Source organism: Schistocerca piceifrons, chromosome 3 (assembly GCF_021461385.2).
Source record: "Schistocerca piceifrons isolate TAMUIC-IGC-003096 chromosome 3, iqSchPice1.1, whole genome shotgun sequence".
NCBI classification, from domain to species: domain Eukaryota; kingdom Metazoa; phylum Arthropoda; class Insecta; order Orthoptera; family Acrididae; genus Schistocerca; species Schistocerca piceifrons.
This window is the reverse complement of record NC_060140.1, coordinates 928,619,039-928,645,379: the sequence shown is the minus strand read 5'-3', so window position 1 is coordinate 928,645,379 and position 26,341 is coordinate 928,619,039. Positions and strand designations below refer to the sequence as shown.

The 26,341-nt window shown below is 40.8% G+C and overlaps 1 protein-coding gene across 5 annotated transcripts in view; it reads left to right on the top strand.

Moving 5' to 3' along the window:
- The window catches only part of LOC124788269 (atrophin-1), a 181,767-nt gene that overhangs the window by 54,693 nt on the left and 100,733 nt on the right, over positions 1–26,341 (top strand). For all 5 annotated transcript variants that reach the window (XM_047255477.1, XM_047255476.1, XM_047255478.1 and 2 more), the window contains 2 exons: positions 6,197–6,256; positions 9,920–10,097. In XM_047255477.1, coding sequence (XP_047111433.1) covers positions 6,197–6,256; positions 9,920–10,097 — 238 coding nt within the window. The remainder of the gene's footprint in view (positions 1–6,196; positions 6,257–9,919; positions 10,098–26,341) is intronic.

The following is a 26,341-nucleotide window of genomic DNA, read 5'->3' as shown; positions in this document are numbered from 1 at the left end:
ACCATTGATAATCTTGTGTCCATGGAGTATGCCATCCGAACAGCATTTTCCAGATGGCAACACCTGATTGCCGTCTGTTTTGACTTGCGTAAAGCATACTACATGACTTGGTGACATCATAGCATTGCCACATTGCATGTGTGGGGTTTCTGGGGACCACTCCCGATTTTTATCCAAAACTTCCTGTTGCTCCGTACATTCCATGTCCAAGTTGGTGACTCCCATAGTCCCATCCATATCCAGGAGAATGGAGTCCCGCAGGGCTCTGTATTGAGTGTCTATTTTTATTGGCCATTAACGGTCTAGCAGCAGCTGTCGTGGCCTCCGTCTCACCTTTTCTGTATGCAGACGACTTCTGCATTTCATACTGCTGCTCCAGTACTGTTGTTGCTGAGCAGCGCCTCCAGGGAGCCATCCACAAGGTGCAGTCATGGGCTGTAGCCAACGGCTTTGTTTTCAGCCGCAGAGTCGTGTGTCATGCATTTCTGTTGGCGTTGTACCATTCATCTGGAACACGCACTTCACCTTAATGATGATCCACTGACTGTAGTGGAGACATATTATTTCCTAGGAATGGTTTTCATCACTCGATTGACTTGGCTCCCTCATCTTCGTTAGCTTAAGCAGAAGTGCTGGCAGCACCTTAATGTCCTTTGTTGCCTGAGCAGCACCAATTGGGGTGATGATTGCTGTATGCTGCTGCAGCTGTACAGAGTGCTTGTCCAATCCCGAATTGACTATGGGAGTGTGGTATACAGTTCGGCAGCACCTTCAGCATTGCATTTTTTCGACCCTGTGCACCACTGTGAGGTTTGATTAGCGACAGGAGCTTTTAGGATGAGTCCTTCGACCAGCGTACTGGTGGAGGCTGGTGTCCCTTCACTGCAGATCAGACGTGCACAACTGCTTGCCTGTTACGCAGCACACATGCATAGTTCCCCTGAGCATCTGAATTACCGTCTCCTTTTCCCGCCCACTGCATTCCATCTCTGGCATCAGTGGCCCAGATTGGGGCTAATGATTGCGGTTCGCGTGCGGTCCGTTCTCTCTGAACTGGAATCCTTACCTTTACCCCCTCTACTTGCGGTCCGTTCACGTATGCCTCCATGGTGTACACCTCAGCTGCAGCTTTGTCTGGACCTTTTGCATGGCCCTAAGGACTCAGTTTACCCTGCTGCTCTCCATTGTCACTTCCTCTCGATTCTTGACGTGTTCCAGGGCTGTGAAGTAGTTTTCACCGATGGCTGATAGTCATGTAGGCTTCGCATATGCTCCTGGAGGACATATTGAGCTGCACTCCATGCCAGTTGGCTCCATTGTTTTCACTGTGGATCTGGCGGCCATATCTCGTGCTCTTGAATATATCCGCTCATGCCCTGGCAAGTCATTTCTCCTGTGTACTGACTTACTGAGCAGCCTACAAGCTATCGAGTAGTGCTACCCTCGCCACCCTCTGGTAGCGTCCATTCAGGAGTCCTTCTATGCCCAGGAACAGTCCCGCCGTTCTGTGGTGTTTGTATGGACCCCAGGACACGTCGGAATCCCTGGCAACTTGCTGAGAGGCTGGCCAAACAGTTGATGCGGAATCTTCTTCTGGAGATAGGCATCTCTGAAGCTGATCTGTGTTCTGTCTTACACTGCTGGGTTTTCCAGCTTTGGGAGATGGAATGACATAACAGCATGCATGTCATTAAGGAGACTATGAATGTGTGGAAGTCTTCCATGCAGGCTTCTCATAGGGAATCTGCCAGCTCTGCATTGGCCATACGTGGCTGACGCATGGTTACCTACTCCGTCGCGTGGACCCACCTCAGTGTCGCTGTGGCTCCCAAATGACAGTCGTCCACCTCTTGCTGGACTGCCCACTTTTAGCTGCTCTGCGGCAGACTTTTAACTTCCCCAGCACCCTGCCTGTGGTGTTGGGTGACAATGCCTCCACAGCAGCTTTAGTTTTGTGTTATCCGTGAGAGTGGGTTTTATACTTCTGTGTAGGTTTTAGCGCATGTCCTTTGTCGCTCTGTGTCCTACACTCTGGTGCTTTTAGGGTGGAGGTTTTTAATGTATTGCAGACTAGCTTTCCGTTTTTATTCGCGTAATTGGCCAGCCACTGTAATCTGCTTCATGTTTTACTCTCTTCTGTTTCTGGCGTCTGTTTTCTTATCCTCTCTTGTTCCTTTTAGTGTTCGTTGCCTTCCCTTCGTTGTTGTGGCTTTTCCTTTCTTACTGTATTGTGCTTTCTGTTTTGCCCATTTTATTCTCACACTCGTGGCATTGTTTTATTATTACCAAGGGACCGACGACCTTGTTGTTTGGTCGTTTCTCCTGCCTCTAAACAAACAAACAAACAAACAAACAAAGCAACCAACCCATTTCTGGCCAGCAGGTGGATACACACCTAAGTGGAATGACAAGTCATTCTGCAGTTCCCTAACAGATAGCGCTAACAGCAAGCCGGGCAGAAAGAGAAGCATTAACTCTTCATTTAAGTGTTTGGTTAAAAGCAAAGAACAAGAAGACATTCATAATTCATAGAAAATTAATATAAATGCATCATTGGATGCTGTTGCAGGGTGATAGGCTATTCCCTATGTGTTTTCATTGTTCCTCAGATTAAAATTTAGTAGCCTTATTTATTTCAAACGTTGATAGTTCCATAGCGTGTCTGTCGGTTTTCATATCAGCAGTACTAGACGTGCTGATAGTGAAACTTGAAACACGAATTTTGTAGTTAAAATGTAGTAGTAGTAGACTTGATTAACTGATTGGTGAAGTATATTTTGGTGTGTCCTGTGATAAGTGGGGTGTCATTGTCAATTTGTCTTGTAATTGTGTTGTTGAAAGGAAAATGTAGGTTGTCATTATTTAAATCATTGTCTTGTAACGAGAGATGTTGCTGACTACCTGAAACTGCCATGAATGCCTTTATCATGAGATCCACTGAATTTTTTAATTGAAAACCCTGCATTGTTCTCGGGTTTTTCTTTGGAAGATAAACCCCTGGTGGAAGAACGAAAGCAGACACCAAGTCTGTGTATTAAGCAATCTTATGAAAAATATGTAAGGCATTACCAAACACAATGGTAAAATTCAAAACGTTGATTAAGTGGCTGCATTGTAAGGAACAAATGTTTTGTTTTTACTGTGTACTATTTGGAATGGGTAATGATGATGATTTGGAATGGTGAAAGTGAGGAGTAGGCAAATAGTGTCTTCAAAATATCCTTTCGAAAACTAAAGAACATGAGAGTTCCATTTCACACATCACAGAAGCTGTAAAATACAATCAGCTAGGTACAGTAAGAATTGACCATTGTCTTTCACCACCAACACACATTTGAGCTTTGAAACATAATGAGAAGGTTGATCAAAACAGAAGTACAATGAAGAGACTTACGTGGACTATCTGCTTTTTACTACGTCAAGAGTTAGCTCTTGGAGGTCATGACGTAGGTATCAGTAAATAAAGGAAACTATTTACAGCCTTTGAATTTCTTGGCAGAAGAAGAACCATACATGTAAGATCATTTAGCATCCTATGGAGTATTTAAAACACTTTCTCTGACAGAGTGAGTTAAAATTTCATGCAAAGTTAAAAATAGTCCTTTTATGTCAGTATAAGGCGACAAAACAATGGATGTCTCAACTAGAAGTCAAATGAGTGTAATTTTTTGTTTCCCAGATAATGAATCGGGAGAAATAAGAGATTTGTAGGGTTTTATGAAGTATTCAAAGATGGGAATGCATAAGGCAACTGTTTTTGTTGCAAGTGCTATGCAATTGGACTATTGGTAAAAAGAAATTAGTATCGCAAACATACGATGGTTGCAGTGTTGTAACAGGAAAAATTATGATGTCCATTCTGTTGTTGAACAAGCATATCCTCATGATGTCTTTATCCACTGCTACGCACATCAGTTGAATCTAGTCCTCCTCTGTGCTTGTAAAAAAAAAAAAAAAAATTTTACACAAGTAAAAATAAGTGTAAAGTCTAGCAGGATTTCACACATTTTTTAGCAGTTCCAGTAAAAGAAGTGAACTTCTGAGGGAAAGGGGATTTAAACTAAAAATTTTGTGTGAAACAACGTTGAATTTTCATTCATGAGCTGTACAAACTGGTATTCTTCACCATATAGACCTGAGAACAGCATTTAATGATGTGGTAAACAGTGAAGGGTGGGATGATAATTCTTTACAACAGGCATTTGGGCTAAATAGTATACTGGATGATCAAACTTTTCTGTTGTACTGCAGCTGTGGAATTCAATTTTCCAACATTTTCTTTTTTGACATCTTTCAAAGTAGAACTGTGGACATAGGACGCTGTAAGCTTGATATTGAAACCTGCATTATGGCTTTTGATAGAATAAGATGTGAGGAAATTATTCTGAAATGCATGGTGGAAGCTGAGCGCCTTATAAATTCAGCAAGAGCGTCTAAAATTAATTTTAACAGAACAGAGGCAAGTATTCAGAATTTGAGAAGGCCATCATTCAGAATAATTGAAACAGTGGTAGTAAACATGGAAACTAGATACTAGGTCTTTCAGGAAACAGAGTTTACAGAAACTTCCTGGCAGATTAAAACTGTGTGCCGGACCGAGACTGGAACTCGGGACCTTTGCCTTTCGCGGGCAAATGCTCTACCACTTGCCCGCGAAAGGCAAAGGTCCCAAGTTAGAGTCTCAGTCCAGCACACAGTTTTAATCTGCCAGGAAGTTTCATATCAGCGCACACTCCGCTGCAGAGTGAAAATCTCATTCTAGAGTTTACAGAACTTTTAAATCAGAAAAAGTTCTCAGGTTATAGTAGGCCAAACAATTTGATACATGAAGTTGAAAAGCAACTTAAAATACATCCATTCTTTGACACTGATAAACTGAAAGGGGAACTTATTTATTTACAGCAGTCAAGATAAATGTCCAAAGCCTCAGGACCTCCTGATAGCCATAATTAACAATAGATTAAAAAACGTTCTCTGAAGGTGTGAATTTACTTTTGTTGGTTCTTAAAATTCCAGGAACCACTGCATCTTGCAAAAGTAACATGAGTACATTCAAACCCATTAAAACATGCCTTCACAACACAATGACAAATGACAGACTGACAAACTTGGCGATTTTGGCTGTAGAGAAGGGAACTGCAAAATCTTCAACCAAACTCCTGGAGTTCGTATCTTGTTATATGTTTACACTAGAAAAAGGACAGGAGGATAGAATTAATTTATGAAAAGGAAGTAGCAATGAGTTACGGGTTATCTTTTTATTATTGTGTGGCTGTTTACTATTTTTATGCATTTATTTATAACAGTTTCTGTAGTAGTTTAAAAGGTGAAAGGAGCTGTTTGTGAACTAGAAACGGTGGATATTATAGCGGCGGTAGTGCTGAAAGCGCTTTCAGCACTACCGCCGCTATAATATCCACCGTTTCTAGTTCACAAACAGTTTCTGTAGTAGTTTCAATCTTAGTAGAAATAGGTATCCAAGTTACTTTTGCAGTTTTTCTATTTTACAAATTTTTGTTGTAAGATTTTTCTTTTATCGAAATTTGTAATTCTCAGCCTTCCCTACAAAAAGTGCCACACTTCGCCACTTTTAATCACCGATATGTTGTTAAATGACAATTATAACAATTCCTATCAAGAACTGTATTTTTTATGAATTTTCTGTGTACTGTTGCCTTAAAAGGCATACTTTTTTAATATGTGAGTTATAAAATGAAACAATTAATTATTAAAATTCTTTAAACACTTTTGCATAACTTTATTACAACAAAACGTACCAGTACTGATGAATTTTCGAGAGATTTTCAATGTGTCGGTGATTAGAAACAACAGAGATTCGTAGGGTGTATGTTATAATATAAAACCCACAAATATGGGTTTCAACTGAAAATGACAAATACAATGTCTTCCAAGCTCTGCTTGTGATGTAGAGTGTTCTTACAGCTTATTGATTCAGCTGTTAATAGCATGTTTCTGGACTATTGCAGAACTGTGTGTTTCATGTGAGGCAATGGCTCGTCATTATGAAATAACAGCAAGTGACGTCACAAGACTTGTGCAGCCCCACATTAATGTTAGCGAACTTGTACTGTGCAAGAATGACTACTTGTGCTGAAAAACATATCTTTACATTGATACTGCTGATAATTTTACTTAATGTGTGTTTGGTTGAATGTATCAATTATTCTTTCCTCAGGCCGACGGCATCGTGCTGAAAGAAAGAAAACTAAACATCGCACCTGCTATAAAAAAACAGGTATGTTCAATTACAAGATGAAATTTTCAGAATTTGTAATGAATGTATTGCTATGTATTGAGACTACGTTTTGGTTCCTCCTCTGATTAACAAACTAATTTTTCCAGAAAATTGATACTGCACTAAATGTTTCAAACTGTTAGTCTCTGTACTACCAGCTGTCTTTTCCAAGCCCAAGTCATTGCTGTCGTTTTTGTTGTTGTTGGATGGTTGTTAGCATTCCTTAATTCATTATATTCTACAATATCCCAGTCATCATTTTCTTGAAAATAAGCTGTGTGGCCAGAACTTACCTGCAGAAGGTGAAAATCCAGAACTGCTAATAGTGAATTTTCTTTTTGTTACTCTCCTTGGTAGTAAAAGTTTATATCCCCACTAGCTCTGCAGTTGACGAAGAGATTAAAAGAATGTATGATGAGATAAAGGAAATTATTCAAGTAGTTAAGAGACAAAAGTTGTGATGAGTGATTGTAAATTGGTATTTGGAAAAGGAGGAGAGAATAGACTGGGGTAAAGGAATGAGAGGAAGCCACCTAGTAGAATTTTCCACTTGGCGTAGTATAATCATGGGTAACACATAGTCTAAGAATTGTGAAAGGTGCTGCATATGTGGAAGATACCTGGGGACACTGGAAGATTCCAGATTGATTAAAATCTGGTACAATTATATAAATCGTAAGACATTTCTGGTAGGAGATATGGACTCGGGCTATAATCTGTTGGTTTTGAACTGTAGATTAAGGTGAAGAAATTTCAAAAAGGTGGGAAATGAAGATGATGGTACCTGGAAAAATAGAAGGAAACAGAAGTTACCGAATGTTTCAGAGAGAGCTGTAGGTGTTGGTCTGAAATGCAGGAAAGGATTACAGTAGGGAATGACTAGGCAGCTTTGAGAGATGAAACAGTGAAGGCAATAGAGGATCAAGTAGGTAAAAAGACCGGGTGTAGTACAAATTCTTTCATATCACAGATGATACTGAATTTAGTTGATGAAAGGAAGAAATATAAAAATGAACTGAGTGAAACAGGCAAAAAGGAATGAAGTATCTAAAAAATGAGATTGGCAGAAAGTACAAAATGGCTAAGCAGGAATGGCTATAGGACAAATGCAAGGCTGTGGCAGCACATATAGCTATAGTTGAATCGGCTTAAGAAGATCCCTGACAGGTCACAGCACTGTTGCCAGCTTTCAACTGCTAAGCCCAAATGACTGTAGCCAAAAACAGTAGCTAAATACAGAGCTGTGACAGCACTTAGTCATTGCCATTCAGACATTTAAAAAATTGCATTGCATTACATGTTCGGTTGAGATGGACACACAAAATTGGCGCTCCCAACCTACTACAACTGTCTGGAATCATGTTACAAAAGCTTGACTGTAGGGTAAAGGCAGGTTCTGCCTATAAGAGAAGAGACTTTTCGAGAAAAGATAAGCAACTGTGTGAATATCAAGAGCTTAGAAGGCAAACAAATACTAAGCCAAGAAGGGAAAGCTGAAAGGTGGAGGAATACACAGGGCTGTTAAAAAGAGCATTTTTCCACATGATCAACTTAATATTTGCCCCCACTCCACTCCTGCCCCTCTTCCATACTTTCCCTGATATGCTTTGACCTGTCTCTGTTTTTGCTAATAATTGGGATATGCATTGTATACAACTCTTGCCCTTCTCCCGCCCCCCCCCCCCCCCCCCCCCCACCACCACCACCACCACCACCACCACCACCACCACCAAGATGCCTCTTTCAGTTTGGAGCCCCTAGAGGCCACTATTGTGATGTGTCTCATATAGATGTATGTTATGTCTTTGTGTCTGTATAGATACTGAGGCTTGTGTCATTTGTGGCTTAAATGGGCCCTAGGAATATATGTGAGGAAAAAACTTAATTGCAGTGTTACAGTAAAGAAGTAGTACATGAGGACGTGAGAGGAGATACGGTATTGTGAGAAGAGTTTAACAGAACACTGAAAAGACCTAAGTGTGAACAAGGCCCTGGAGTATACAACATTCCCTCAGAATTTTGTAGATCCTTGAGAAAACTAGCCACAACAAAGTTATTCTACCGTGTGCAAGGTATGAGGCAGGTGGAATTACCTTCAGACTTAAAGAAGACTGCAGGGTCTGATATGTGAATACTACTGAACCATTTGCTTAATGAGCCATGATCACAAAATATTGGCATGAATTATTTATTGAAGAGTGGAAAACCTGGTAGAAGCTGATCTCAGGGAAGGGAAATTTAGAGTTCTGGAGAAATATAGGTATATGTGAGGCAATACTGATCATACGATTTATCCTAGAATGTAGGTTGAAGAAAGACAAACCAATGTTCATAGCATTTGTAGATTTAGTGAAAGGGTTGGAGAGTGTGGACTGGACTGTATTCCTCGAAATTGTGAAGATAGCAGAGTAACATACAGGTACTGTATGGTTATTTACAACTTGTACAGAAAGCAGACTGCAGTTACAAGAGTGGAATGGCATAAAAGGGAAACAATAACTAAGGGAGGAGTAAGACAATGTTACAGCCTATCCCTGATGTTTAATCCGTGCCTTGGGGAAGCTGTGACGGAAACAAAGGACAAATTTGGAGAAGTAATGAAAACTTGGAGGTTTCCTGACGACATTGTGATTTTTAGATGGCTTAGCTCTTGGAAGAGCAGTTGAACAGAATGGACAGGATCTTAAAGAGGTTGTAAGATGAACATCAGCAAGAGTTAAATGAGAGTAATGGAATGTAGTCAAAATAAATCAGTCTATGCTGGGAATTAGATTTGGAAATCGGACTACGAAAATAGTGGAAAAGTTCTGCTATTTAGACACCAAAATAACTGATTGCTGATGTAAAAGGGGTGTAAAATGAATCATTTCTGGAAAAAGATGAATTTGTTAGCATTTAATAATACAAATTTTAGTAGTAGGAAGTCCTTTCCAGAAGGTATGTCTGGAATGTCTTGTATGGAAGTGATATGTGGACGATTGGCAATTCGGACGAGAAGATAACAGTAGCTTCTGAAGTGTGGTGTTATAAAAGAACTCTGAAGATTAGATGATAGATCGAATAACAAGTGAGGAAATACTGAATCAAAGTGGGGAAAAATAAATTTATGGCACAACTTTACTTAGAAAGGATTGGTTGATAGGAAACAGCCTGAATTACCAAGGTCTTGTCAATGTTGTGGGTTAAAATTGTAGAGGAAGACAAAGGCTTGAGTAGAGTTGAGTTGGTTCATGTGGATGCAAGGCTGCAGTAGTTACATGGAGATGAAAAGGCTTGCACGGCATAGACTGGCATGGAGAGCTGCTCCAAACTAGTTTCAGACTGAAGATGACAATAAGTAGTATGTAGATTTCCCAGTCGGACTTACAAATTACTGTTTCAATTACAGATTAAGAGCTGTGCGTATTTTATAATGTGACACTATATAACAACAAGAACTCATTTACTCCTCACAACGCAGAACCAAATAAAACTTTAAAATTCACCCTAATTTTTTAAAAACACCTGTTACATTTAGAATTCAAGATAAGTTTCTCTCATCTTCTGTTTGTTTACTTTTATCCTCTGTATTTTGTTTCTCATTTAATGTTAATGGATTTGTATGCTTTGCATTGGAATTTGTTATTAAAGGGAAAAATTAATCATTTCAATACCCTTTTTTAGCCCTTTGGTCGTTCATATGAGGTTGCATCCCCTCCAGCTGTACATGGCAATGCAATCCTTTGCCAGAATGGTATGCCGTATACTTTCCATAATGGTGTGGCATATTTTGCATCTGCATCAACTCATGCAGCTGCGTCAACACCCTTAGCAACTGGTGGGGATCCTACAATTTATCCAGGTAAGTTGTTGCAAAGTAGATATGGTGTATAATATTATCCATAATGAATTTTCACATTGCAGAGGAATGTGTGCTGATGTGAAACTTTCTAGCAGATCAAAACCATATGCCAGACCTGGATCTGAACCTGAGACCTTTGCCTTTCTTGGATAAGTGCACTGCCAACTGAGTTGTCCAAGCACGATTAAAGACCTGCCTTCACAGAACTACTTCCACCAGGACTTTTCTCGTCTTCCAAACTTCACAAAAGTTCTCCTGCATATCTTCTGGGACTAGCATTCCTTGTGAGTCGTGTTTAGATATGAGATATACCTTGGGTCAGGTAGACAGTGGGAGTCAAAGTCGGACAGGTGAGGCAGTGAAGTTAAAATGTGTTAGAGGACAAGCTCCAAGAACTGCTGTGTGTTTGTCTTATGCCCAAAGGTGCCAGAGAAATGTGGGTTCTGAAATAACATGTGATTAATGTGTTTGCTAAAATCAGTATTGTCTTCTCTGGTGCTCAGGAATAGATCAGTCTGCTTGTCCAGGTGTCAGAGAGAAATACTAGACACGGCACTGAAACAGCTTGTGTAGTGTGGGTCAAGCCAGTTACCCCTCCTGACAGCGCAGAAGGGTGGGGGGGGGGGGGGGCAGTGGGACCCCATGTGGCTCTTCTGGATGACTGTTGTCATGAAGATGGAAGCCCAGGGCTTGCTTAGCACACACAGTATATAGACAGGAAGGCAGTGGACATGTAGCCTGGGAAGCCACACTTAGATGCCTACCCAGCAAGTAAAAGATGACAGTTTGCAGCCAGTTGGCTAGGCAATTTACCAGAGGAAGGTCCCATATGTCTACATATTCTATCAGTCATGGCTGCAACCTATCAAGAGCGACAGTGGGGGGGAGGGGGGGGGGGGTTCCTCGGGCAAGCAGCACATCATATTTCGCCAGCAAAGCTAACCTGTAAGTAACAAAACTCATCCTGTCAGGATCCGTGATACAGATGGAACACACACACACACACACACACACACACACACACACACACACACTGCTGATGTGCTGTCCAGGAAAAGAGTATTTAAAGCCAGATATCACATCATTGTAGTAAGTTAGGTAGCTATTGGCTCTTGTTTAAACAGCCCTGTCTGCATCGTGGTGTCTCAAGTATGGACACTTTTCTCTGCATCTTTGTTTTCCATCAGTACTAGACGCCTTAGGAGTGGTTGACCTTACAGAGGTTCCAGCTTCGTGTCCTGGTCCAGCACACAGTTTTAATCTGCCAGGAAACATTTAATATTATCTTTATGCCTGTTGACTTTCAATTTTGGAGACAGTGAAGTGCTTATAGTACATACAGTATAATGATTTTACCAGTTCTAAGTAATTTTTTGTTTAGTTGTAAGTGTTGTATTGTGCAGCACTATAGCTGAAGTTTTTTTATTACTATATTTATAAACAGATTTACAGAAATCCATTTAATTCATAGTTGTTGTGGGATAAGTAAGCAGTCTGTTTGGAAGAATATAAGAAAAGGTAGAAAATAGGAAAGTTAAATGACTGCTGCCGAAGTTTCAGCATATTCTGTTCCTTCTTCCATGGCATTGTCATTCATAGGACGCTGAAATGTTCGAACATGGTATAAAAGTCGACATGAAGGGAATAGGTGGTACTATATCAGCTAAATTACCTTAATTTTTGCAATATCAACAACTTTAAAAAAATCATTCTTTAACGGGGTTGTGCTGTTTACACTGTTCTCATGCGTGAATCTGAATCACTTTCACTGCCATACTATAGAACTCTATTAAACATGTTTTTGCGAACATCTTAAAGTTTCTCAATTGCTATAATCACTACCTTTGTTTCTTAATATTAGAATATTTTCACAGTCAGCATATAGTACACAGAATTATACTTTTTACAGCTAAATTCTTAAGGAACACTTCATGGTTTCAACATGTGGCCCAACCAATGGGGCACAGCAGATGTATATGAATATGTTACATCATGCCTGATTGTCTTAAATTGTGCACAGAAATGTCATTTGTGCTAGCACACAGAAGATACTCACATACACCACCAGATTCACATCTACATGGATACTCAGCAAATCGTACTAAAGTGTTTGGTGGAGGGTTAATTGCCATTTTACAGCTTAAAGATTTTAACATGTTTGTCTTGAGTTCCGATGAGTGAGCCTTACCTCTCCATTTCTCTATATTGAGGAATCCCGACAACTCTTTCCATGGATTTTTTGAGGCAACCTAACGAATCGTGTGCAAAGAAACAATATTGACTCTTAATGTCAGGCTATTAATATCTGCGTGCCACAATATGCAGCTAATACTTTATTAGCTGAAAAACATTTTTTGCTACGTCTGGTCAGTTTAAATCACAAAGTTCTTTGGCTGCATGTTAAGCTCACAACATTAGCCCACAGGCTTAGCATTTACATGTGATGTGCAATTTCCTTAAGTGACTATTTATCAACTAACAGGCAAATAAGACCATTCTTTTTGCTCTTATTTGATATCTGTCAATATCTATTTAAGAGTAAATTTTCTTCAAAGGTCATTTGCAAAATTATGTAAAACATAGTAAAACGGTTACAGTTCCCTGCTAATCCACATACTATTGACAGCTCCTAAAAGTGCTGTAAACCAAATTCCCTTATTAATCACCACACAAAAAAATGCTGAAAGCAGCGTACTACAGCTAAAGCTCCATCACTCAGAACATACGAAAAATTGGGAAGGTCATCTGTAGAATCTCCTTAAGTCTTAGATACACATGGCCCTAACACAGGAAAAGTCTTACCCTCTGAACAGACTGTCTAATTTCTCACTTCACTATCCTGCTCTTGAAAGGTGGTCCGTTCTGCTGCTGTACAGGGGTCACAGAGGTGGGTCGCTCTTCGCTTCAGGTAAATGAAGACTCAGCAGAACGGATTCAAAACTATTAAAATGTCAGATATTCTCATGCTCTAGGTCATTGTATTATGGCTTTGGTTCTCCCAGTATTGCTGTGTGTGCTTCAGCATCTGTTCTGCATGAATACACCCATCATGGTGAGCTATAAGTTGGTTTAGAGAGGTGATGTCAGGTTATAAAATATTGAGATAGGTCAGGTCTCATGCTGAGAATACCCCTAATGGCTTATCTGGTCAGTCCAACAGTGGCAGAATTCGGTTCATCATGGTGGGTTCTGTAACAGTGGCTGGAGGTGGAATGTCTGCTCCACTATTTCACAAGTTGTAAGTTGTCCTGTCGATCAGCAACCCACGGCTGTGCAGTTGCAATTGTTGCCCTGATCTCCACCCCTGGCATGCAGCAGCTTGGGGAAAGGAAGCTGTCATTACTTGACTGCACCTGGTAACATGTAATGAACTTCTTGGTGCTACACTTTCGGGTGTATGGGCATAATAGCAACACCCACTGCCCCATTCTGTACCCTGCCAGTCTGTCTTCCCCATATTTCCCTACATCTTCCTAGTGCTCCAGGTCTTTGATGTGCACTTTTCGTACATGTTTTCATACTTTCCTTAAAGTCTTCGCAAAAATTCCACACCGGCTCTCTGTTCCTCCTGATGTTTGGTTTCACTATATCGAAAGATGATGACCTCTTCCTGCCATGCACTACCTTATATGGAGAAAGCCCAGTGCTGGTGTGCGTTACAGAATTATTCACTGCAGTGAAAAATTGTAAATAAGCATCCCAATTACTACGGTGCTGTTGACATAGTAACTCAGCATCCTATCAATAGTATCACGTACACACTCCATTCTACCATTAGCTTAAGGGTGCAAAAGGCTAGTTCTTAGTTTTCACACCCGTGATAAGTGACATAAATACCTAATGCCTGATAAGCAGCTTGTAACTTGATCTCAGATTATAGTTTCAGGGACACTAAACTTAAGCAAGCAGCTATTCGCCATGACATTTGCAATAGTCAGAACAACGCCCCCCCCCCCCCCCACCCCCACCCCACACACACACACACACACACACACACACACACACACACACACACACACACACCACGTTTTGTGGCTGTGCGCCCAGCAACTGTGTATGCAATATTTAAAATGTAAGTCAGCCAGTTGGATGCACACAACTTCTTTAAAAAACCCATTAACCGTGTTCTGATAGTTCTAAGACCAACTTTGTCAGAATGGTAAGTTACTTAGAAAAATACACAGGGTGATTCACAAAGAAATGCAAATATTTTTTGTTATTCTACAAGGAAAACTACAGAAAAAAATTCATATAAACATAGGTCAGCAAATGTTTAGTTACAGAGTTACGGCTAGTAAAAGATTTTGCCTGAACTTTAGCAACTTCTCCAATATGAAGCCATCACAAAACAGTAAGAGGTTAAAGTAAAGCAACGCCCGACGTATTACAAACCAACAACCTACTTCCTAGTTGCTATGACCAGCTATATCTTCACCTACAATTCTTTCTCCTTTGAAGGCATTACCTACAGACAAATCCGGGGTATGGCTATGGGCACCCGCATGGCAGCATCCTATGCCAACCTATTCATGGACCATCGAGAGGAATCCTTCTTAAAAACCCAAAATCCTAAACCTCTCACCTGGTTCATATTCATTGATGTCATCTTTGCTATCTGGATCAAAGGTGAGGACACCCTATCAACATTCCTCCAGAACTTCAACTACTTCTCCCCCATTTGTTACACCTGGTCCCTACTCAACCCAACAAGCCACCTTCAAAGATGGCTACATCAGCACCTCCATCCATATCAAACCTACTAACCACCAGCAATACCTCCACTTCGACAGCTGCCACCACTTCCATACCAAGAAGTCCTTTCTGTACAGCATAACCACTGTGGTCATCTTATATGCAGTGACGAGCAGTCCCTCTGGAAATATACTGAGGGTTTCGCTGAAGCCTTCACTGAGTGTAATTATCCTCCCAAGCAGGTACAAAAACAAATCTCCCATGCCTTATCTTTCCAGTCTCCCACCATCTCCCAAAGTCTCACTGTCCAGCCACAGAGTAGCATTCCCCTTGTAACTCAGTACCGCCCAGGACTGGAGCAACTGAATTACATTTTCCGCCAGGGTTTTGTTTACGTCTCGTCATGCCCTGAAATGAGAAATGTCCTGCCCACTGTGCTTCCCACCCCTAACACAGTGGTATTTCACTGTCCACCAAACCTACACAATATACTCGTCCAACCTCGCACAATCCCTGCTCCCAATCCCTTATCTCATGGCTCATACCCCAGTAAGAGACCTAGATGCAAGACTTTCTCCATACATCCTCCCACCACCACCACCACCACCACCACCTACTGCAGTCAGGTCACTAACATCACCTATCCCATCAAAAGCAGGGCTACCTGTGAAACCAATCAAGTGATTTACAAGCTAAGCTGCAACCACTGTGCTGCATTCTATGTAGGCATGACAACCCACAAGCTGTCTGTCCGCATAATGGCCACTGACAAACTGTGGCCAAGAAATAGGTGGACTTCCCTGTTGCTGAACACACTGCCAGACATGGTATCCTTCATTTCAATGACTGCTTTACAGCCTGTGCCATATGGATCCTTCCCACCAACACCAGCTTTTCTGAATCATGCAGGTGGGAACATTGCTAGCAGTACATTTTATGTTCCCGTAATCCTCCTGGCCTCAACCTTTGTTAATCGCTGTCCTGAGCCATCCAGCCCCCTCCATCTACTCATTCCAGTACTACACAGCCGTCATTTCATCATCACACCCATTTTTTTTTTCTCTCTCTCTCCTTCCCATCTTTCCCCTGCTCTCCGTCTAACCTGCAGCACTTCACTGTCCACCACCCCCACCATACTATACCTCCTCCTTAACCCACCCAGTCGTCACTCCTGTCATGCACTGGTGCTACTGCTTGCAGTGTGGTTTCAGTTACCTGAGACTGCATGCGCACGCGTCCGTTGTCTGTTGTTGATGAAGGCCTTAATGACTGAAAGCTTTAACTGTGAGAGTTTTTTTTTGTTGTGCCTATCTGCGACCCTGCAACTTTCCTTTTCATAATATTGTTATCTATACCTTATATAATTTTTCTAGGTAACATTTACCATTCTGGTGAAGATAGTCTTAGAACTTTCGAAACCTGGTTAATGTGTTTTCGAAAAAAAAATTGTGTGCAGCTGTTTGGGTGACTATTACATTTTATGTAGTCAGAATGTAACGATTATTTTGTTGGTGGTATCTGGCTAAAAGGTCCTAAAATGTCCATTCCTACACCATCTCAAAAAGATTTGCTGTCTCTGGTAACCTCAGGAGTGGTACCAGCTGAGGCCACAGACCAGCTTGCTGTACACATGATACTCTGTTCATTACATACTGGTCTATTCCTTTTTCCACCAGTAATGTTCTGCCACTCTTTGACCTTTTGCTTTATGACCCACATGCCCAGGTAGCATGTGATGGTGCATTTCCTTCAACATTTCTTCTTCTGTCTTAGCCAGTTTTTAGGATAGTGTGTCTTGGGAAAATTCAGAAAGGGCTTCAGTTTCAAAGAGTGCGGGACAAACACAGTTAGATAGTAGACAAAACAAAAATCAGTATTGTAGTTTTAAATTGTTTTAGCTGTGTTGGGAAAGAACTAGAGCCCCAAACACTAATAGAAAGCACTAAGGCTGAAGTTTTTATAGACATTGAAAACTGGTTGAAGTCGGGTAGAAGTTCAGACAAAAGTTTTACAGAGGAACTAACAGTGTTTAGAAAGGATAGATTAAATACAGTTGGTGGTGGTGGAATTTGTTGCTGTTAGAAATAGTTTATCTTTCAGTGAAATTGAAGTAAATAGATGCTTTCATCTACATGGATACTCTGCAGATCACACTTAAGTGCCTCGCAGAAGGTTCCTTCAAGTTGATGTGGGTAGACATTGTACTTAACAACCAGAATACATTAATAATTAGTTCCTTTTAATGACTGTCCAACTCAGATGGCTTGTTTGCTGAACAGTTCAGACAACTTGAGTCTCATAAAAAATAGGTACCTGACTCTCAATTACAAAAGGTGGTGATTTCAATCTTCTCACAATATATTGGCAAAAACACACATTCAGAGCTGGTGACAGGTACAAAATGTTGTCAAAAACTGCACTAAATGCTTTCTATGAAAATTATTTTGAGCACTTATTCCAGGAGCACATTTGAAGTGTAAATAGTTTCGAAAACACACAACCTCTCAGTAGCAAATAATCATGAGCAAACAGGGATTGTCATGACTGACACAGGGACTAGTGAACACAAGGCCATTGAAGTGACACTGACTACCACAACATCCAAATCCACCAAAAGTAAACACAAAATATTTCTGTTTAAAGAAGCTGATAAAAATTTGCGTGGCACTTTTCTAAGGGACAGTCTCCACTCACTCTCAGCTAACTATGACCAGACGTGAATTAAATTCAGGGAGTAGTATCTCAGGCTATTGAGAGATTTGTACTGAATAAATTAATAAAAGATGGTACTGATCTCCCATGGTACACACAACACTGTTGCAGAACCTACGAAAAAAGCATGCCAAACTTGAAAGCACATTTTCCAGGATTGGCGATGTATTACTGAGGTTTGAAACTTAGCACAGACTTCAGTGCAAGATGATTTTTAATAGCTCCCCCCAATGAAGCTCCCTCTCGAAATCTGACAGAAAATCCAGAGACAGGACACAATCAATGCCTTGACTGCATGATATCAATGATAAATATTACTGATGACAACACCACTAAAGCAGAGCTACTAAGCAGTTTTCCAAAATCCCTTCACCTAAGACTACGAAGTACACAGAATTCAAATTGAGAGCAAGTTGAGTAACTTAGAAATAGATTTCTTCGGTGCAGCGAAGCACCTTGAAGTACTTAATAAAGGCAAGTAATCCGCTTCGTATAGCATACCAGTCGTGTTCCTTTCAGAATATGCTGACAATAACCCCATACTAAGCAATCATATACAACCACTCACTGAACAAAAGATCTTTATCAGCAGACTGGAAAGTTGCATAGGTCACACACATACTCAAGAAAGGAAATTTGAGTAATCTACTGAATTGCAGACCCGTATCGCTGACATTAATTTGCCTCAGAATTTTTGTACATATACAGTGTCTGAACATTATGAATTACCTCAAAGAAAATGTCTTGATACAGATTGAGAAAATTTTGTTCTTGTGAAAAAACTAGAGCTCTTCATTCGCCTGAAGTAATGAGTGGTATTGGCAGGGGATCTTGAGTTCATGTTTCTGAATTCCAGAAGCCTTTTGACACTATTCCTTGAAATGGACTTCTCATCAAATTGCGTGCCTATGGAGTTGAGACTAGATCTGTGATTTCCTGTCAGTAAGGTCACAGTATGTAATAACTGGCAGAAAATTGAATGAAACAAAAGCAATACCCAGCATTCCTGAAGGAAAAGTTGTAGGCCCACTGCTGTTCATAATTGACATAAGAGGTTTAGGAGATAATCAGAGCAGCCCTCTTAGATTTTTTGCAGATGATGCTGTCAATTACTGTCTAGTTACATCATCAGAACATCCAAACTGGTTACAAAATGACTTACGTGCAATAACTGTATGGTACAAAAAGTGGCAGTTATCCCTCAATAAGGAAAAGTGTGAAGTCATCCACATTAGTACAAAAAGAAATCTGGTAAATTTCAGTTACGTGATAAACCAAAAAAATTTAAATGCTCTCAGTTCGACTAAAATACTAAAGAATTATAATTGTAAACAATTTAAATTGGAACAATTCCCTTCGTCCTTTGCTAAATTTTTGCTGTGCTTTTGGGATCCTTATGGGATATGATGGAGGACATCAAAAAAGTTCAAAGCAGAGCAGCTCATTTTGTGTTGTTATGAAATAGGGGAGAGTGTGTCATGGATATGATAAGCAGATTGTGGTGGCAATCATTAAAACAAATGTGGTTTTCATTGCATTGAAATCCTTTCATAAAATTTCAGTCAAGAGTCGTCTTCTCTGAATGTGAAAATGATTGATTGTTGGCAATCAACATAGGGAGAAAACATCATAATAAAATAAGAGAGCTTGAAATATACATATGTTCATTTATTCCACAAATTGTTTGAGTGTGGAATGGTAGAGAAATAGTTTGAAGGTGGTTCGAAAGACCCTCTGCCATGCACTCAAGTGTGAATTGTAGAGTAATCAAGTGGATGTAGGTATGGCCCCAGTCTTGTAGACCTAAGTAGCAACTTGTTATGGTACTGCAGCTGCATTATAAACAATTTGCAGTCTTGTCAACAGTCTGTACTGTCTTCCACGCCACAAGGCTGTGACCCAGTGCCTGTACTGCAGTAACCTTCCAGCTCAATCCATTTGTGTTTCCATGCTTCCTGCCTGGTTTATAGACTACCTCAAAGTCAATCAGTTAGTCTCTATGCCACCCTGAGTGTCTGCTTGAAGGATCCTTCAAGCTTCACAACAGTTTTAGTGCCTTACTGGTCACCACCTTGAATCTTTTATCATACTTACTACATCCATAATACGTGACCTCCATATATCAGGCTCAACATCTCCTCTAGGGTTAGTTCAGTTGCCTTAAGGTGTAAGCCAGAGAATGTTCCTCACCTGACGCAACACACACTCCAGTGCCTGATTGGAAGTGTCACATGTTAGTACAAACTACTCCTTACATTCTGGGAAATTCAACACAGTATTAGACATCAAAGCCTCTTTCAGCCATTCAAATGAGAGTGGACACTCTGTTGCTGACAGAGATTTCACATCCATTTCACTAATTGCTTAAATGTGTGTGCAATGTCTGTAAGCTCCCTCACAGATTTTTTTGTAAGAAGTGATTAACGCTGAGAATGATTGAACTCCTTACTTGGCCGAGGTGCCAAATAAATGCCGCACTGATTGTATTACTTTTGGGCCTGTTTTTGTCCCAAATAACCCACTTCTTCCAGAGCAAAATAATATTTTCTCATACTTAATGTGTGATGTATGGCATGTAATCTCATAAATGCTTTACTCAACCGCCATGTTTCTTCGTATCTCTTGAGAACACAATTATATCATTGAGGTTCGCCATACATGCTAAGGTTTCATACCCCTCAGTACTCAGTCTTACAACTACTGAAATGTGGCTGGTGCATTTCTCAACCCGAATGGCATCCACCGATACAGGTAATGACCCTAAGGGACTGAAAATGCAATTTTTGACTAGTTCTCTACAACCATCTCCAATAAATAGCTGCTTTTCAGATCTTTTTGTTGTTCCATCTACCAATGTTTCTTAGTCTACATCGTCGGATGCTCCCAAAGGATTAGTGCTGTCATCACTTATGCCATCACGAAGCTCATATAAAGCAGTTTGTCAGAGCCAGTAGTTATGATACTGCTGATATTTGATTTATGGGCATAAGGCCATGGTCCACGGCATAATTCTCTACCTAATATTAGTCTTCCACTACTAGAAACTCCACCGGAGGCTTTGCCTTAGAAAACTATTACAGGCTCAATCTCAGCCAGCCGAATTGTTTATATGTATCCATGCAACAGTTGTTTCATGATGTCATTATACCACTCCCCAAATCCCTCAACATGCAAACTAACCTTAACATCCACAGAAAGAACTGCATTACACCATCTAAAAATTGATCCCGAATTTATAATCCCACCTGCTGACAAAAGCTCCACCACCGTTGTTTTGAACCGCAAGGATTACGTGGCAGAAGGACTCCGTCAGCTGTCAGATACTTCCACCTACAAACCATGCCACAGTGATCCCATTCCAGTAATCCAGCAGGATCTCCAGTCATTACTCAAATCCTTAGGCACATCCCAGAACCTCTCCCCTGAGTCTGTCTCTCCATTTACCCCTACCACTCTCTGCACTCCCACCTTCTACATACTTCCTAAAGTCCATAACCTCCAACCGCCCAGGACGCCCCATTGTGGCCGGTTGCTGTGCCCCCACTGAGAGAATCTCTGCTCTCGCAGACCAACACTTTCAACCTATTACCCGGAACCTATCCTCATATATAAAAGATACCAACCATTTCCTTGACCGACTCCCCACAGTTCCTGTCTCTTTACCACACGGTGCCCTGCTTGTCACTATTGATGCCACCTCTTTGTACACTAATATTCCTAATGCCCATGGCCTTACTGCTATCGAACACTACCTTTCCAGATGTCCTATGGATTCCAAACCAACAACCTCCTTCCTAGTCTCCATGACCAACTACATCCTCACCCACAATTACTTCTCTTTTGAAGGCATTACCTACAAACAAATCCGTGGTATGGCTATGGGCACCTGCATGTCATCATCCTATGCTAACCTGTTCATGGGCCATCTAGAGTAATCCTTCCTAAAAACCCAGAGTCCTAAACCCCTCACCTGGTTCAGATTCATTGATGACATCTTTGCTATCTGGATTGAAGGTGAGGACACCTTATTCACATTCTTCCAGAACCTCAACAACTTCTCCCCCATTTGCTTCACCTGGTCCTATTCAACCCAACAATCCACTTTCCTAGGTATTGACCTTCACTTCAGAGACGGCTACATCAGTACCTCCGTCCCCACTTTCCTAGGTATTGACCTTCACTTCAGAGACGGCTACATCAGTACCTCCGTCCATATCAAACCTACCATGTGACAAGCAGTCCCTCTCAAAATATACAGAGGGTCTCACTGAAGCCTTCACTGACCGTAATTATCCTCCCATCCTTGCTCAAAAACAAATCTCCTGTGCCTTATCTTTCCAGTCTCCCACCACCTCCCAAAGTCCCACAGTCCGGCCACAGAGGAGCATTCCCCTCGTAACTCAGTACCATTCAGGACTGGAGCAACTGAATTACATTCTCCGCCAGGGTTTAGATTACCTCTTGTCATGCCCTGAAATGAAACGTCCTTGCCTGTATCCTTCCCATCACCTCCACAGTGGTATTCCACCGTCCACCTAACCTACGCAATATACTTGTCCATCCTGAAACAACCCCTGCCCCCAATCCCTTACCTCATGACTCATACCCCTGTAATAGACCTAGATGCAAGACCTGTCCCGTACATCCTCCTACCACCACCTACTTCAATCCAGTCACTAACATCGCCTATCTCATCAAAAGCAGGGCTACCTGTGAAACCAGTCATGTGATTTACAAGCTAAGTTGCAACCACTGTGCTGCATTTTATGTAGGCATGACAACCAACAAGCTGTCTGTCTGCTTGAATGCCCACCGACAAACTGTGGCCAAAAAACAAGTGGACCACCCTGTTGCTGAACACACTGCCAAACATGATATTCCTCATCTCAATGACTGCTTCACAGCCTGTGCCATATGGGTCCTTCGCACCAACGCAAGCTTTTCTGAATTGGGCAGATGGGAACTTTCCCTGCAATACATGGTACGTTCCAATAACACTCCTTGCCTCAACCTTCGTTACTCACTACTGTCCTCACCCATCCAGCCCCCTCCCTGTTCCCATTCCAGCACTACACAGCCGTCATTTCACCACCACACTCAGTCTTTTAATTTCTTTTTATTGTTTTTATATTGTAGGGAATGAGACAGGGTTGTAGCCTCTCCCCGATGTTGTTCAATCTGTACCGAGCGAGGTGGCGCAGTGGTTAGCACACTGGACTCGCATTTGGGAGGACCAAGGTTCAATCCCGTCTCCGGCCATCCTGATTTAGGTTTTCCGTGATTTCCCTAAAATCGCTTCAGGCAAATGCCGGGATGGTTCCTTTGAAAGGGCACGGCCGATTTCCTTCCCCATCCTTCCCTCACCCAAGCTTGCGCTCCGTCTCTAATGACCTCGTTGTCGATGGGACGTTAAACACTAATATCCTCCTCCTTCAATCTGTATATTGAGCAAGCAGTAAAGGAAACAAAAGAAAAATTTGGAGTAGGAATTAAAATCCTTGGAGAAGAAGTAAAAACTTTGAGGTTCGCCAATGACATTGTAATTCTGTCAGAGAACAAAGTCCTGGGAAGAGCAGCTGAACGGAATGGACAGGGTCTTGAAAGGAGGATCTAATATGAACATCAACAAAAGCAAAATGAGGATAATGGAATGTAATCGAATTAAATCGGGTGATGCTGCGGGAATTAGATTAGGAAATGAGACACTTCAAGTAGTAAATGAGTTTTGCTATTTGGGGAGCAAAATAACTGATGATGGTCGAAGTAGAGAGGATATAAAATGTAGACTGGCAATGGCAAGGAAAGCATTTCTGAAGAAGAGAAATTTGTTAACATCGAGTATACATTTAAGTGTCAGGAAGTCATTTCTGAAAGTGTTTGTATGGAGTGTAGCCATGTATGGAAGTGAAACATGGGCGATAAATAGTGTGGACAAGAAGAGAATAGAGGCTTTCGGAATGTGTTGCTACAGAAGAATGCTGAAGATTAGATGGGTAGATCACATAACTAATGAGGAATAGAATTAGGAACAAGAGACATTTGTGGCACAACTTGACTAGAAGAAGGGATCTGTTGGTAGGGCATATTCTGAGGCATCAAGGATCACCAATTTAGTATTGGAGGGCAGCATGGAGGGTAAAAATCGTAGAGGGAGACCAAGGAAAAAAAGCCTCTAGCTTCTACAAGAACCAAGTAAAATATCTCAAATTTACGTAAGGTGAATAGCCATCTTTAGTGTGTCTTAGCATGTCTGAAATCTTCCTCTTAACTTAAATTAGGGAAAGTGTTAAATTAATTTTTTGAAACAGATTAAACTTTCCCATTTGTAAAAAAAAAACTTCAAATCTTTTAAAGTTTTCTTGTTACATTGAGTTTCTTATATACATGCTTTTGAAAATGCTGTGTTTATGGAATTGTCATTAGTTAACCCATAACAATTTAAAGTTTCTGTCTCCTGCAAAAATAATGTAAAAATTCTGTAATTTGCTTGTAGTACTGTCTCAATGCTGTCTCTAAGCACATAAGAAATCTTGTCTTAATTATAATTAGGGCTGGTGTTATGTTGATTATTGAAACAGGAGAAATTTTCGCGTTTGGAAAAGTTTGCTTGTTATCATTGCATATCTCAAAAGCTGTTACACACATGAAGTAACACGTTGGTGTCTATAAAAAATGAAATATATTTTAAATGCAGTCCATCGTAGCACCATGGGAGGTGGCTGCACAGTTTTCCTTAGTCTCACAATAGGAAAGAGAAACTGACTGAAGTAGTCACAAATATAAGATTTTATGGAAGTAAAACATTCATTAAAGAACACTACAGCCTACTTTCTAATTGCACAATGGGAAGACACCACTCACTTCAGAGTCAAAGTGAACTATTGGTGTCACTGCATGTAGTGACAGATTTTTATAAAGTCTTTGATGTTCCATCCAGAATGTAAACTGAGTTCTTTGGCTTTTGGTGGGATAAAAGTTCTAATAATTCTGCTCTTGTTGAGTTATTGTCTAACTGTATCTTAAGATTATGTAGGCAGCAAACAATGTCATTTTTCTTCGTTGCCTTTGTGCCTTGTCTTGTATAGCTGAATTATACAGAACATTATGTATGAAAATTATAAATTTTTTTTAAGTTTTGAAGTACAGTCTTTGAACCATTTCACAAAAATATTGTGGTTCATCTCCTTGTGGTAGTCAGAGGCCTTGTTTGATGTGAATAACAGCAGACAATTAGAAATGAAACCTTTTGAATATTCATCATTCTTTTTCCTCTGCCAATTGGAGCTGCCATACTACCACTGATTGTATCGTCTGTCCAGCTCTCTTTTTAAACTGTCCCGCATGAGTATCATCAAGCCAGATGATATTGTCAAAGTTTGTTCCTATTGATTCGGTAAGTAAGAGGCATCACCAAGCTGCAATATCTTGGCATTCCATTAATAACTTGCAACCAAAAATGGATTTTTGATCAAATCCTGACTTATTCTTGACTCATAACAAGGATGATTTACTACCCTGAAATAGGTCTGCTGCTACAACAGTAACAAGTGATTTTTATGAGTGTTGATACTCCTTCCTTGAATAATGTGCATATATCTGATGTTTAATTGCATTTTCCTGAAAAGGAGAGATTTGTGACCCTATTCTCGAGGCACCTCTTCTTTCCAGGTGTCTGCAATTTAGATGACTCACCTGATTATTCTTTTGTGAATTTCCCCTTGCAGATTCTTATCACTGATCATTGGTGAAACATGTGAAACACACGACCGATAGCATATAATCGTGCCGTGTTTGATGTGTTTTGAAAGTTTCCTTGTAGTGTGCAACCTCTGCCTGTCCCTCTTTTGACTATTTTCTTTACACGTCATATGGCACGCAAAGCTCAATGTCACTCAAATCTTTCACTACACTGGCTCACTGAGGCTTGGCTGGCACAATGCTTCGGGTGGCACAGTGCAGTGGAGCTGGCAACATGTTGGGGGCCAACAGTGCCAGGTTCCCATTGGTGTATTTGTGCCAGTTGCTTGTGTTTCATGAGGCAAGTGTTAATGCTTCTTTTTGTAGTTCCTATGTACACGTCGCTACAAATGCATCGGATTTTATATATTCCAGCTGTGGCATGTGATGAGCATGGGTCCTTCACAGTGTTCAAATATTCACGCACCTTTCTTGTTGGCTTAAACTCTGTACCAATTTCTTGTGAATGCCATTGTGAAATGATAGAGCTCATCCTCCTGTGAGAATGGCCTTCAGAAGAAATTGCTACCCTGACACAAATTGGCTGCTACATCCTGAAAGGTTTAGAGTTTCTAAAGAAAAGCAACCAGGTAAAGGGAAGGTCTTGCTTTCATTTGTAAAAACTATCACAGATCGCATCAGCAAAGTATTCAGAAAACATTGCATTGGTACAGTGTTCAAAGCAACAAGAAAGTGTGTGAGTATTGGAACACTGCATAGGACCCATGCGCGCTGCTTATCATAGCCCAAGTGTATAAAATCCTATGTATTTGCACAAAAGTGTACACAGGAACTACAGAAAGAAGCATTAACAGCCACCTCAAGGAACAAGAGCAGTTGTCAGATGAATAAGTAGCAGTAGCTGATTGTGAACTAGGACCAAGAAACCATCAAATGCATTTCTCTAACACTGAGCAAGATCTAATAATTACAATGCTAGGATGGACAGAGCCAAAGAAATTCAAAAGCACCGAAATGATTTCACCAGAAAAGGTGGAGGATTGAAATTAGGTAAGTTGTGGGCACTAGTGCTAAAGAAAATAAACACCACCAGCTCTTCCCCAGTACAAGCTGCATAGCATATGTCGATGTGGCTCTCCAAT